The sequence below is a fragment of the Monodon monoceros genome, unplaced genomic scaffold (genome assembly GCF_005190385.1).
Source record: "Monodon monoceros isolate NGI ecotype Baffin Bay Population unplaced genomic scaffold, NGI_Narwhal_1 Super_Scaffold_7, whole genome shotgun sequence".
NCBI classification, from domain to species: Eukaryota; Metazoa; Chordata; class Mammalia; order Artiodactyla; family Monodontidae; genus Monodon; species Monodon monoceros.
The window spans coordinates 105,327,960-105,341,895 of NW_021703784.1; the positions used below are offsets into that span (position 1 = coordinate 105,327,960).

Below are 13,936 nucleotides of genomic sequence, written 5' to 3' on the forward strand. Positions count from 1 at the left end.
AAAACTTCCAAAGCTATGTTGAATAATGGTGAGAGTGGACAACCTTGTCTTTTTCCTCATCTTCAAGGAAATGGTTTCAGTTTTTCACCATTGAGAATGATGTTGGCTGTGGGTTTGTCATATATGGCCTTTATTATGTTGAGTTAAGTTCCCTCTATGCCTGCTTTTGGAGAGTTTTTATCAAAAGTGGGTGTTGAATTTTGTTGAAAGCTTTTTCTGCATCTATTGAGATGATCATATGGTTTTTCTCCTTCAATTTGTTAATATGGTCTATCACATTGATTGATTTGCATATATTGAAGAATCCTTGCATCCCTGGGGTAAACCCCACTTGATCATGGTGTATGATCCTTTTAATGTTCTGTTGGATTGTTTGCTAGTATTTTGTTGAGGATTTTTGCATCTATGTTCATCAGTGATATTGGCCTGTAGTTTTTTTTCTCTGTGACATGTTTGTCTGGTTTTGGTATCAGGGTGATGGTGGCCTCATAGAATGAGTTTGGGAGTATTCATCCCTCTGCTATATTTTGGAAGATTTTGAGAAGGATAGGTGTTAGCTTTTCTCTAAATGTTTGATAGAATTTGCATGTGAAGCCATCTGGTCCTGGGCTTTTGTTTGTTGGAAGATTTTAAATCACAGTTTCAATTTCAGTGCTTGTGATTGGTCTGTTTATATTTTCTATTTCATCCTGGTACAGTCTCGGAAGGTTGTGCTTTTCTAAGAACGTTTCCATTTCTTCCAGGTTGTCCATTTTATTGGCATATGGTTGCTTATAGTAATGTCTCATGATCCTTTGTAATTCTGCAGTGTCAGTTGTTGTTCTCCTTTTTCATTTCTAATTCTGTTGATTTCAGTCTTCTCCCTTTTTTTCTTGATGAGCCTGGCTAATGGTTTTACAAGTTTATCTTCTCAGAGAACCAGCTTTTAGTTTTATTGATCTTTGCTATGGTTTCCTTCATTTCTTTTTCATTTATTTCTGATCTGATCTTTATGATTTCTTTCCTTCTGCTAATTTTGGGGGGTTTTTTGTTCTTTGTCTAATTGCTTTAGGTGTAAGGTTCGGCTGTTTATTTGAGATGTTTCTTGTTTCTTTTTCTTTTTCTTTTTCTTTGTGGTACGCGGGCCTCTCGCTGTTGTGGCCTCTCCCGTTGTGGAGCACAGGCTCCGGACGTGCAGGCTCAGCGGCCATGGCTCACCGGCCCAGCCGCTCCGCGGCATGTGGGATCTTCCTGAGCCGGGGCACAAACCTGTGTCCCCTGCATCATCGGCAGGCGGACTCTCAACCACTGCGCCACCAGGGAAGCCCTGTTTCTTGTTTCTTGAGGTAGGATTGTATTGCTATAAACTTCCCTCTTAGAACTGCTTTTGCTGCATCCCATAGGTTTTGGGTCGTCGTGTTTTCATTGTCATTTGTTGCTACGTATTGTTTTATTCCCTCTTTGATTTCTTCAGTGATCTCTTGGTTATTTAGTAGCGTATTGTTTAGCCTCCATGTATTTGGGTTTTTTTTACATATTTTTCCCTGTAATTGATATCTAGTCTCATAGCGTTGTGGTTGGAAAATATACTTGATATAATTTCAGTTTTCTTAAATTTACCAAGGCTTGATTTGTGACCCAAGATATGATCTATCCTGGAGAATGTTCCATGAGCACTTGAGATGAAAGTGTATTCTGTTGTTTTTGGATGGAATGTCCTATAAATATCAAGTCCATCTTGTTTAATGTATCATTTAAAGCTTGTATTTCCTTATTTATTTTCATTTTGGATGATCTTCTGTCAATTGGTGAAAGTGAGGTGTTAAAGTCCCCTGCTATGATTGTGTTACTGTCGATTTCCCCTTTATGGCTGTTAGCATTTGCCTTATGTATTGAGGTGCTCCTGTGTTGGGTGCATAAGTATTTACAGTTGTTATATCTTCTTGGATTGATCCCTTGATCATTATGTAGTGTTCTTCTTTGTCTCTTGTAATAGTCTTTATTTTAAAGTCTATTTTGTCTGATATGAGAATTGCTACTCCAGCTTTCTTTTGATTTCCATTTGCATGGAATATCTTTTTCCATCCCCTCACTTCCAGTCTGAATGTGTCCCTAGGTCTGAAGTGGGTCTCTTGTAGACAGCATGTATACAGGTCTTGTTTTCATATCCATTCAACCAGTCTGTGTCTTTTGGTTGGAGCATTTAATCCATTTACATTTAAGGTAGGTATCGATATGTATGTTCCTATTACCATTTTCTTAATTGTTTTGGGTTTGTTATTGTAGGTCTTTTCCTTCTCTTGTGTTCATGCCTAGAGAAGTTCTTTTAGCATTTGTTGTAAAGCTGGTTTGGTGGTGCTGAATTCTCTTCGCTTTTGCTTGTCTGTAAAGGTTTTAATTTCTCTGTCAAATCTGAATGAGATCCTTGCCGGGAAGAGTAATCTTGGTTGTAGGTTTTTCTCTTTCATCACTTTAAATATGTCCTGCCACTCCCTTCTGGCTTGCAGAGTTTCTGCTGAAAGATCAGCTGTTAACCTTATGGGGATTCCCTTGTATGTTATTTGTTGTTCTTCCCTTGCTGCTTTTAATATTTTTTTCTTTGTATTTAATTTCTGATAGTTTGATTAATATGTGTCTTGGCGTGTTTCTCCTTGGGTTTATCCTGTATGGGACTCTGCACTTCCTGGACTTGATTGACTATTTCCTTCCCCATATTAGGGAAGTTTTCAACTATAATCTCTCCAAATATTTTCTCAGTCTCTTTCTTTTTCTCTTCTTCTGCGACCCCTATAATTCGAATGTTGATGCGTTTAATGTTGTCCCAGAGGTCTCTGAGACTGTCCTCAATTCTTTTCATTCTTTTTTCTTTGTTCTGCTCTGCAGTAGCTATTTCCACTATTTTATCTTCCAGGTCACTTATCCGTTCTTCTGCCTCAGTTATTCTGCTATTGATTCCTTCTAGAGAATTTTTAATTTCATTTATTGTGTTGTTCATCAGTGTTTGTTTGCTCTTTAGTTCTTCTAGTTCCTTGTTAAACGTTTTTTGTATTTTCCCCATTCTAGTTCCAAGATTTTGGATCATCTTTACTATCATTACTCTGAATTCTTTTTCAGGTAGACTGCCTATTTCCTCTTCATTTGTTTGGTCTGGTGGGTTTTTACCTTCTTCATCTGCTGTGTATTCCTCTGTCTTCTCATTTTGCTTAGCTTACTGTGTTTGGGGTCTCCTTTTCTCAGGCTGCAGGTTCGTAGTTCCTGTTGTTTTTGGTGTCTGTCCCCAGTGGGTAGGATTGCTTCAGTGAGCTGTGTAGACTTTCTGGTGGAGGGGACTGGTGACTGTGTTCTGGTGGATGAGGCTGGATCTTGTCTTTCTGGTGGGCAGGACCGCATCTGGTGGTGTGTTTTGGGGTGTCTGTGACTTTTTTATGATTTGGGGCAGCCTCTCTGCTGATGGGTGTGGTTGCGTTCCTGTCTGGCTAGTTGTTTGGCATAGGGTGTCCAGCACTGGAGCTTCCTGGTCGTTGAGTGGAGGTGGGCCTTAGCGTTGAGATGGAGATCTCTGGGAGAGCTTTCGCCGTTTGATATTACGTGAGCCCGTGAGGTCTCTGGTGGACCAGTGTCCTGAACTCTCCTACCTCAGAGGCCCAGGTCTGACACCCAGCTGGAGCACCAAGACCCTGACAGCCACACGGCTCAGAAGAAAAGGGAGAAAAAAAGAAAGAAAAAGAAAGAGACACACAGAGAGAGAGAGATTTATTAAAATTAAATTATTAAAAATTAAAAAATGTTTAATTTAAAAAGAAGAAGAAAACAAGAAAGAAGAGAGCAACCAAACCAAAAAACAAATCCATCAATGATAGTAAGCGTTAAAATCTGTACTTTAAAAAAAAAAAGGACAGACAGAACCCTAGGACAAATGGTAATAGCAAAGCTATACAGACAAAATCACACAAAGAAGCACATACACACTCACAAGAGGAGAAAAAGGAAAAAAAAAAAAAAATATATCTACATATATTAAAAAAGAAGGAAGACAGCAACCAAATGAATAAACAAATCTACCAATGATAATAAACTCTAAATACTAAACTAAGATAAACATAAAACCAGAAACAAATTAGATGCAGAAAGCAAACCCCAAGTCTACAGTTGCTCCCAAAGTCCATCCCCTCAATTTTGGGATGATTTGTTGTCTGTTCAGGTATTCCACAGATGCAGGGTGCATCAAGTTGATTGTGGAGCTTTAATCTGCTGCTCCTGAGACTGCTGGGAGAGATTTCCCTTTCTCTTCTTTGTTCGCACAGCTCCCGGGGTTCAGCTTTGTTTAGGCCCCGCTTCTGCATATAGGTCGCCTGAGGGCGTGTCGCTCATACAGGACAGGGCTAAAGGAGCCACTCGTTAGGGGGCTCTGGCTCACTCAGGCTGGGTAGAGGGAGGGATACAGGGAGGGATACGGAATGTGAGGTGACATTACAACAGCCTGAGGCACACTGTGTGTTCTCCCGGGGAAGTTGTCCCTGGATCACAGGACCCTGACAGTGGCGGGCTGCCCAGGCTCCCGGGAGGGACGGTGTGGATAGTGACCTGTGCTTGCATACAGGCTTCTGGGTGGCAGCAGCAGCCTTTGCGTCCCATGCCCGTCTCTGGGGTCCCCGCAGATAGCTGCGGCTCACAGCCGTCTCTGGAGCTCGCTTAGGCAGTGCTCTGAATCCCCTCTCCTCGCGCACCCCGAAACAATGGTCTCTTGCCTCTTAGGCAGGTCCAGACTTTTTCTCGGACTCCCTCCCGGCTAGCTGTGGTGCATTAGCCCCCTGCAGGCTGTGTTCACGCAGCCAACCCCAGTCCTCTCCCTGCACTCTGACCGAAGCCCCCACCCGTCCGGCGGTGAGCAGGCAAGCCTCTTGGGCTGGTGAGTGCCGGTCAGCCCTGATCCTCTGTGCGGGAATCTCTCCGCTTTGCCCTCCGCACCCCTGTGGCTGCGCTCTCCTCCATGGCTCTGAAGCTTCCCCCCTCCGCCACCTGCAGTCTCCGCCCACGAAGGGGCTTCCTAGGGTGTGGAAACCTTTCCTCCTTCACAGCTCCCTCCCCGAGGTGCAGGTCCCATCCCTATTCTTTTGTCTTTGTTTTTCCTTTTTTCTTTTGCCCTACCCAGGTACGTGGGGAGTTTCTTGCCTTTTGGGAAGTCTGAGGTCTTCTGCCAGCGTTCAGTAGGAGTTGTTCCATATGTAGATGTATTTTTGATGTCTTTGTGGGGAGGAAGGTGATCTCTGTGTCTTACTCCTCTGCCATCTTGAATGTCTCCCCGAATGTTATTCTTTAAGCCCCAAAACTTAGAATCTTAAGCTATAAAAGCATCCAGTTTTCAGTCTTTTTATACACATTATTTACAGTTTCACTGTCTTTACTCTCAAGTTTCTGAGTAACTGAATGTAATGGTAAGAAGATCTCGTTTTTACTTAGAGAAGGGAATTCATCACTGGTGATGCTGAGCCGACAGACGCAGAATCCGAATGGCACAGTGAGAATGAAGAGGAGGACAAATTGGCCGTAAGTTTTTTTTAATGAGTGCCACTTGTGTTCTGTTTCAATGCTGTTAGAAATAAGATGGTTTGGGGTGGTGATCTAGTGGTTAGGATTTTGCACTTTCACTGCTGTGGCCTGGGTTAAATCCCTGCTCTGGGGAACTGATACCCCGTGCAGCGCGGCTGGTGGGGAAAAAAAAGAAATTTGATGGTTTTCTTTTACAAAGAAAAGAGCTCCTAACAGTAGGTGCGGTTTCAGCCTTAGGTTGGTTGTTTAGATTTCTTTATGACAGTGAAACTGGACAGCTTGGTTCTGTTAGTTAATGTGGTGAGCCAGACACAGCCCCCTTTCTCAGCCGTCTGTGGCACCTCTGCACAGTGGTGCGGTGAGGTAAGGGATCAGGGGAGTGGAGATTGAAACATCAGAAAAAGTCTTAGTCGAGAGAAAGCAAAAACCCATAAGGGAGAGCACAGCTGTGTCTGTAGAAGGGCAGATACTAGAGGGTGGGCTGTGGTGGGGAGAGCATACTGGAAACATCCGTGCCATCCCACTCGGGGACCAGCAGTGACAGTGAAGTAGCCCCAGTGCATCTCGCCACTTTACATTGGTAAATGGTCCTTTTGGTGATGTGCCCTGTCCATCACCTGCTTGCAGCCTTTTTTTTGGTGACGGGTATCATTCCAGTGCCACGGAAAGTCCCAAAACGACAAGGTGAACTTTGTTGACCTGATTTTACATTTGGGAGTGGCTTTTCTATCCTATAGTATAAACTTCCGGGGTTTTTTTGTTTTTGTTTTTTTAAGTGTATGTTAGTTTTGGTAGCTATACATCTTTCTGATCTTTTAAAAACATGTAGAATCTGGCGTAGTTGAAGCCATATCTGTGGATCGATATAGTTGTGACTCAGTTCTTCATTGTGCGAGGAAAATCTGCCCCTGTTAACTTAAAAAGCCCCTTGTCATCATGTCCTCCTAAGAATCACATGTCAGGCCTGTGATGTTAGAAAAGACTACCCTCCTCTTGGCTACATCGCCTTTCTCGTCACCCCCCTGATCTTCGCATGGTGCCTCTGTCCCGACGTCTCCGTATCATTGGACGTGCAGCTTGCGGGGCAGTTTCTTGTTGCTGGAGATCCTGGAGTATCCCTCTGGTGGTTATCCCAGGATAACCACCCCCCAAGTGCCCCCCAAGTCGGGTGGGCATTGTATCAGCTCTTCAGCTCTTTTCCCCTTGGTCGGGAGTTACATCTGGCTGGAATGCCTTAAATGCTTTGTTCCTCAGAGACGTTGGAAACTGTGATGGGCACAGTGGTCTTGGAGATGCAGTTTCAAAGAGCAAGGGTTTTTGATAGAAGTTTACATGGGATTCTGAAAATATGGTCTGTATTAAGCCATTCAATTATTTGTAAAGTTGTTGCTTCATGATAAGTATCCAGTTTTGCATCTTATTTTTCTAGGGAGACATAAAGAATAAAGCAGTCATAGCGGAAAAAGAAGCAGCAGCAGCAGAAGAGCCAAACCCAAAAGGAATTCCAGAGTTCTGGTTTACCATCTTCAGAAATGTAGATATGCTAAGTGAATTAGTTCAGGTAAGCAGAGGCACATTCCCACTTTAGAAGAAGACATTATTTATTTGTGAACTTTCAACCGCATGTCTAGCAGTTGTTGATTGTGGGTGGAAAGGCGCCTTCTGTGACCATAACTCAGAGGAGTCAGGGTCCCCGGGAGGCCTGGCTGCAGCTGGAGCCCCCGTGCACCCTCGTGTAGCGGCCCTCACGGAAAGGCCTGCCACGCGGAACCTCAGCCGAGCTTAGGGTCGCTTTGTCTCCTGTAAAGTGTCCCCAGGAAGCTTGTTAACAGATTCCAGACCCTTCTCTACCTCACAGTGATGTGGACAAGCGAGAAGCGTGAGGACGAAGGGCGAGAGTGGAGGAGTTGATACTGAGTGGTGAAGTGTGCGTGTGTGTGTACACACGTACCCATGAGCGCGTTTACACACAGGCGCACGCTCGCTGGCACGCAGTCTTCTGTTTTGATTGATTTTTGAAATTTGAAATGGGCCTATTGTGCCACCTTGCTAGTTGTACAAGTATTTAACAAGTTGCTAATAATTTCTAATCATTTTCCTTGAAAAAGTCTTTTTTTTTTTTTAATGGGAATGGTCAAACTTTGTCTTGCCTTGTTGAGCTTTCTCTAATGAAATGGTGAACCAATTAAAAGGTAACAAATGTGACTTTCCCTGAGCTCAGTTATGGTAGAAGTTTCCAGAATTCAGAAACAGGTACTGCTCAGAAGTCCACAGAGGGGGCCATCTCTGCATTTGGACTTATTCCAGACGGGTCAGCACAGTGCTTTTATATCAGAGCACGGCCACAGGTGGCGTGCAGCTAGCTCACTCTCCTGCAGTTTGCAGAGGTTTCACAGCTGCAGTTAGAATGGCTCAGAGAGTTGCTGCGTTGCTACGTCTGCTGCCTGCCTTGTTCAGTACTTATCTGTAAGCCAGAACTGAAGAAAAGGTGGAGGGGATGCGTTTCTTACTCCCCTTCCAGACGGGGGGGAACATTTAAAATACATGACTTAACAATAGCCTGTGTTTTCTTGTCTCATGTGAAAAGGTGCGGTTTAAGAATACTAGACTGTTGGGAATTCCCGGCGGTCCAGTGGTTAGGACTTGGCGCTTTTACTGCCAGGGCCCGGGCTCAGTCCTTGGTTCGGGAACTAAGATCCCATAAGCCGAGCGGCGTGGCCAAAAAAAAGAAAAGAAAGAAAGCATACTAGACCAAGAATACTAGACGACTAGAACGCCATGAGCCAGAAATTTATTGGGAAAATTGAGTAATATATGCTAGAACCAGATTCTCACCCTGCCTATAGGTTAGTCACTTGGGCAACTTTTAAAACTAAATAGCAGCATCAGTGCCTCCCCACCCACAGGTCAGCGAGAGTTTGAGGTGTTCTTAGAAGCTCTCTCATGATTCCGATGTACCCCCAAGGGTTGAAAATCCCCATGCCGGCGGAGCAGATGGAGAAGGGTGTGTGTACCTGTCACTGGGACGTCTCGTGGAAGTGCAGGCTCTGAGTCAGTAGGTCTGGGTGGGGCCTGAGGATCTTCGTTTCTGATGTGTCCCCCAGGTGATGCCCATGCTGCAGGTTGGGGGCACACTGTGAGTGGTGGCAGGGGTGTCATGAGGTAGGCTTTTTGGTGCCGTTAGGCGACTTGATTGGGAGACCTGGCTCCTGGTGTTGCCCGGCCAGCCAGTTAGTAACCCAGGGATGGCGCTGCTGCTTCATCTGTAGCATTTCTCTGGTTTCAAGTACAGTCAGCTGTGCCTGAATGAGATGTCTCTTCCATTCTCCCAGCACCTCTGTCTTAGTATCAGTGCTTCAGCATTTATGCCGCAGGGTGTCTCGCTGCTTTTTGTCTTACAGTTGTCAAAAGGTGTCCTTTCTTGAGTACTCATGCAGTATGCAGGGAGTGATGAAATCTGGTTCGGGCCGTTTATAACCTGAAGCAAGTAATGGTAGTAGGTTCCATTTTGGTCAGATGTTAAATCCCAAAGGTGGGTTTGGCTGTAGGTCCTTGGGTTCTCTGTTGGTGGTGGCCAAGATAGGTCCAAAAGCAGAGTTTTGAAACTTAGGGAGAGCAGCTTTAAGTCAGTCCCTGAGTTGCTTCCATTGTTGGCCCTGAGTTTTGAGCCTGCTAACTTAGGGCTTTCCGTTGTGGTCTGGACCACAGAAGGTCCTTGGCCCTCAAGGCATGAGGCTGTTGGAGGAGATCAAGAGCATCGTGGCCGTCTCCTGGCTATGGGGCGGCACCAGTGGTGCTGCTAGCTTGACTGCAGTGGGCTTGAAGGTCCCAGTGCCGCGTATTTGGAAAACATACTGGTGATACATTCGCCTTGGTGATTCTAGAACTAGGCATACGTGCTCAGTCAGTGATACACGTGATCTTGGAGCCAAGTGTTTTCTGGTTCTAAAATTTAGGATTTGACATCTCAGACTGATGTGGCCTTCTTTGAAAACTGCTTTGGACTTTCTGTCTAGAGACTTGGAAGGTGCCTTTGTTACTGCTTTTTTTTGGTTTGTTCTATGCAGGCAGACCTCGGAGACATTGTGGGTTTGGTTCCAGACCCCTGCAATAAAGTGAATGTAGCATTAAAGTGAGTCACATGAATTTTTTGGTTCCCCGGTGCGTCATAAAAGTTAGGTTTACACTATACTGTAATCTGTCTACTAAGTGTGCGATAGCATTATGTCTCAAAAATGTACGTACCTTAATTTAAAAATACTTCATTGCTAAAAAGTCCTAACCGTTGTCTGACAATGCAGGGTTGTCACAAACCTTCAAGTTGCAACAAGAACAACAACAAAAAAAACCCCAAAAACCCCACCAAAATATCTGTGAAGCACAGTAAAGTGAAGTGCATTAAACGAGGTCTGCCTGTGATGTAGAAAGAATTTAAAATTGGGAAGTTGGTAGTTATCAGGCTCAGCGGAACCTCAGAAAATCCTTTCGGTCCAGTCCCCAGACTTCCAGGGTGAAGTGACTGTTTCACAAATAAAGCACCTCTCGTGAGTATGTGGTCACTGGGTTTCAGGTCCTGTGATTTTTTTTTTTCTGAGTTTTTCTCAGTTGGTCTTTCTCAAACGACAGGCCCTGGTGAACTGTGTTTGCATAACGATGACTCGTAAAGGCATAGAGCCATCGTTAGAGGCTCTTCCGTAGTGCCTGCCATCAGGTCTCAGACTTGCTTTGTGAGTGTCCTTGACTGTGTGTGTTGTTGGATTTGGGATATTTATCACCACGTGCCCTAAGCGAGGGGAATTGGCTGCCAAGGTCAGTAGCTTGTCCAGGCATTTCTTCTGATTCTGTCTCTTAGGAGATGCTGAGGACCAGCAGTCTTAATTGATGGCATTTCCGACCCTGTCTATACTGGCAGCTGGTGGGGCTGTGAAATCAGTCAGGGCTCTTGCCCCTGGCAATGAGCGCGATGACCTTCTGGCTTGGCATTGGTGGTTACCAGTGCTCCGTGCCAGACTAAGGTGGCACCTCATTGCTGCCACCCTAAGACTGCTAGTGACTGAACAAATTTGGGTGGCTTCCTGGGAGTGACAAGGACAGAATTCCAACAGGGCTAATTATCCAGTGTCTCGGAGTAGGTGCAACAGTGACTCAGTGAGAACATGTGTGTTGTCTGTAAAAGCTCAGCAGAACTTTCTTTTCTGCTCTTCATGGTTAGGAATATGATGAGCCAATTCTGAAGCACCTGCAGGACATCAAAGTGAAGTTTTCAGACCCTGGGCAGCCTATGGTGAGTACTGATTGTTTGAACTCCTGGCTGGTGTCAGAAAGGGTCAGGCCACTAAGGGTAAAGGGCTTAGAGCCAGAAATCCACACCCGGCCATTCACTTGCTGGGTGACTGGAGTGAGACGTGTGTTCTCACATTGCACCCCTGGGCGTCACCCGGCAGTGTGCACAGCCGGACAGTCACTCAGTCCTCCAGCTGTTCGGGGGCAGGCGCAGGAGGGGCCTCCTCCGGCGCGGCCTCCACTGTGCCATGCTGTGGTTTCTGGGCTAATTTGTTTCCTCTGTCAGATGGGGCGATGTCCTCCTTCTCCTAAGCGTCTCCCAGGTTTGTGAGGGTGGAATGTATGTAAAACAGGCTGCAAAGGGTGGTTGGTACGTATTCAGATATAAGCAGCACTTTAACAGAAACCCAGGATACGAGTGAAGGAAATGTACTAGGTTTCACCTTCAGGAGTCACTGCGGATAGATAAGACTGAAAAAATGTTTCCCTGCTCTTTGATTTGTCTTGAAACACATCTATCCAGAATACTTGCTCTCGTAGGCTGCCTACCAGTTAGTGAGGGGAGTTTGACCTAAGCCAGCCTGTCCTTTTCTGTGAAGCAGCCTTGAGACGGTGGTGCCTGAGCTGGGGTCCTCAGGGAGCACTGTTCGTGACCTCCCAGTCTGCCTGTGGCTGGTGGGTTCCATTCCAGTGCCACAGCAATTCCAGCACCACACAACTGACTGCCTGCCTGGTGGCTCTTGGTTTCAGGTTTTGAAGACACAGTGCCTGAGGGCCGTGGGGCTGAGGCCCGGTCTCTTCCCACTTCCCCACCACAGAGCAGTGTGAGCGGGATTCCCTCTACCCTGGCCTGCGGGTGATGTCTGCTGGGGGCAAGGGGTGGGGGCACACACACCTGTATCTGTCCCTTTCCTGGTCTGCTCCACTCTGGAGGTGACATTCACTCATCCCTCCGCAGCAGGTGGGGTGTGGACACCAGCCAGAGTGATGCCTGCTCACAGGTTGGGGGTCACTCTGGTAGCTGAGGGAGCCCCTTCTTTCCTACGGCACCCAGGTTATTGCAGCGCCTTCCTCTTGTCAGTTTTTTCCCAGTAATCGCTCCTCACCTGTGCGAGGCTTGGCCACAGCGTCCCCTAGAGGCCTCCTGTGGCAGAGTGCTGTAGTTTGCTGTGATGGGTGTGAATTCTCTTTCCGTGTGTGTGTGTGTGTGTGTGTTGTGTGTGTGTTGCACGCACACACACACGCTCGCACCTGTTTGATGATTTCCTTGGTCCATTCCCTTTCTTCCTCAACCCATCTGTCTTATATTTTCCTCGGTCTCTTCTGTGGCCCATAGACAGGCTGGAGCCCTAGCTGTGGTAGACTGAGTCATTGTGAAAGTCATGCGTGCTTGCATAAGAAAAGTTAGACGGTACAGAGAAGCGTACAGGACGCTGCGCACTCTTTTAGAGATAACTGTCAGCAGCTTAGTGAATTTACCCATAGTCTCTGCGCTTTTTAAAATTGTTATGGAACGGGGTCTTCCCTGCTTCCACATGCCGTGGAGCAACTAAGCCCATGCGCCACAACTACTGACCCTGCGCTCTAGAGCCCACGAGCCACAACTACTGAGCCTGCTCTCTAGGGCCCGCGAGCCACAACTACTGAGCCCCTGTGCCACAACTACTGAGCCTGCGCTCTAGAGCCCGCGAGCCACAACTACTGAGCCCGTGTGCCACAACTACTGAGCCTGCGCGCCTAGAACCTATGCTCCTCAACGAGAAGCCACCGCAATGAGAAGCCCGCGCACCACAACCAAGAGCAGCCCCCACTCACCGCAACTAGAGAAAGCCCGCACAGCAACAGAGACCCAACGCAGCAGTCAATCAGTCAATCAACAAATAAATAAAAGGTCTAAAGAAAATAAAATGAAACCACCTTACTTCAGAGGGAAACACAGCCAGGGTGTTTGCCCCTCCTCAGGGTCACTCTCCAGGGTCACCATGTTTGTACCTCAGCGAAGTGGAATCCCAGTGTGTGGACAGTGTTGCACTGCTCTCTTCACCTCATGTAGGCCCTGCAGGGTGGAAAATAGTTGCTGCATCTGTTGGCTGTAAAAAGGTTCAACAGGGCTTCCATGGTGGCGCAGTGGTTGAGAGTCCACCTGCCGACGTGGGGGACGCAGGTTCGTGCCCCGGTCCGAGAAGATCCCATATGCCGCGGAGTGTCTGGGCCTGTGAGCCATGGCCGCTGAGCCTGCACGTCCGGAGCCTGTGCTCCGCAACAGGAGAGGCCACAGCGGTGAGAGGCCTGTGTACCGCAAAAAAAAAAAAAGGTTCAACATTCCCCAGAATATGCCACTGCCACCACCACCCCGTTATAAATTGTTGCGTTATGATCAGCTTACTTGTGCCCCAAGCTTTTGTTTAAATTTCTGATGATTTCCTCAGTTTAGGTTCCTTTTAGTATAATGACTGGGTCGAAGGAGGCAAACCTTTATAAGTCCCAAAGGTGGTTCAATTTACACTCCTGATGATGCTAGTGGTATCTTTTTACACTTTTCTTTTTGTAATAACATTTTTTGGTTTCTTTCTATGTTGAAATAATTTCAAGCTTAGAGCAGCACTGCAGCAACAGTACAGAGAATCCCCGTATGTCGTTTGCCTGGACTTGAGTTGTCTGCTTTGACCACATGGGCAGCATTGCCTGGGGACCGCCTCCTCTCTTCTCAGCACAAGTGTCGGCAAAGACAGTAGCAGCCGTGTTTACTTTGCTGGGCGGAAGAAATGGAATTGTACACTTAATTGCGAGTGTGGCTGGGCATTTGTCATATGTTCATGGCTGACTTGGCTGTAGCGGGGTGTGAATGAGGTCGCTTCGTCCTTGGGCCCTTTTCTGTTGGACTGTTAGACACTTTCTTTAAATCATCCCCAGTTGTGTTTGACTCGTTCTTGACTAAAAAGAGGCCTAGGGAAAGAAGGAAAAGTAGGAAAATATGAAGAAAGGAAGTAGCACCCTTGGTTTGGAGAAATGGCAGGAGAAGGAAATGGGGAGAGAGAGAGGGAAATAAATAATTCTGTCCATATCTGTATGGACGCAGTGAAGGACGGGATAGAACAGTGCCATTCGTTAGCCCAGCCCAGTC

At 46.4% G+C, this 13,936-nt stretch overlaps 1 protein-coding gene and 1 non-coding gene across 9 annotated transcripts in view; both read left to right on the plus strand.

Annotated features, from left to right (window-relative positions):
• NAP1L4 (nucleosome assembly protein 1 like 4) overlaps positions 1-13,936 on the plus strand; it is a 64,305-nt gene that overhangs the window by 34,737 nt on the left and 15,632 nt on the right. For all 8 annotated transcript variants that reach the window (XM_029206841.1, XM_029206842.1, XM_029206836.1 and 5 more), the window contains exons 6-8: positions 5,440-5,526; positions 6,959-7,090; positions 10,742-10,813. In XM_029206841.1, coding sequence (XP_029062674.1) covers positions 5,440-5,526; positions 6,959-7,090; positions 10,742-10,813 — 291 coding nt within the window. The remainder of the gene's footprint in view (positions 1-5,439; positions 5,527-6,958; positions 7,091-10,741; positions 10,814-13,936) is intronic.
• On the plus strand, positions 11,451-11,577 carry LOC114887841. Its single transcript, XR_003791605.1, has one exon. It is a non-coding gene; the product is annotated as a small nucleolar RNA SNORA54 (small nucleolar RNA).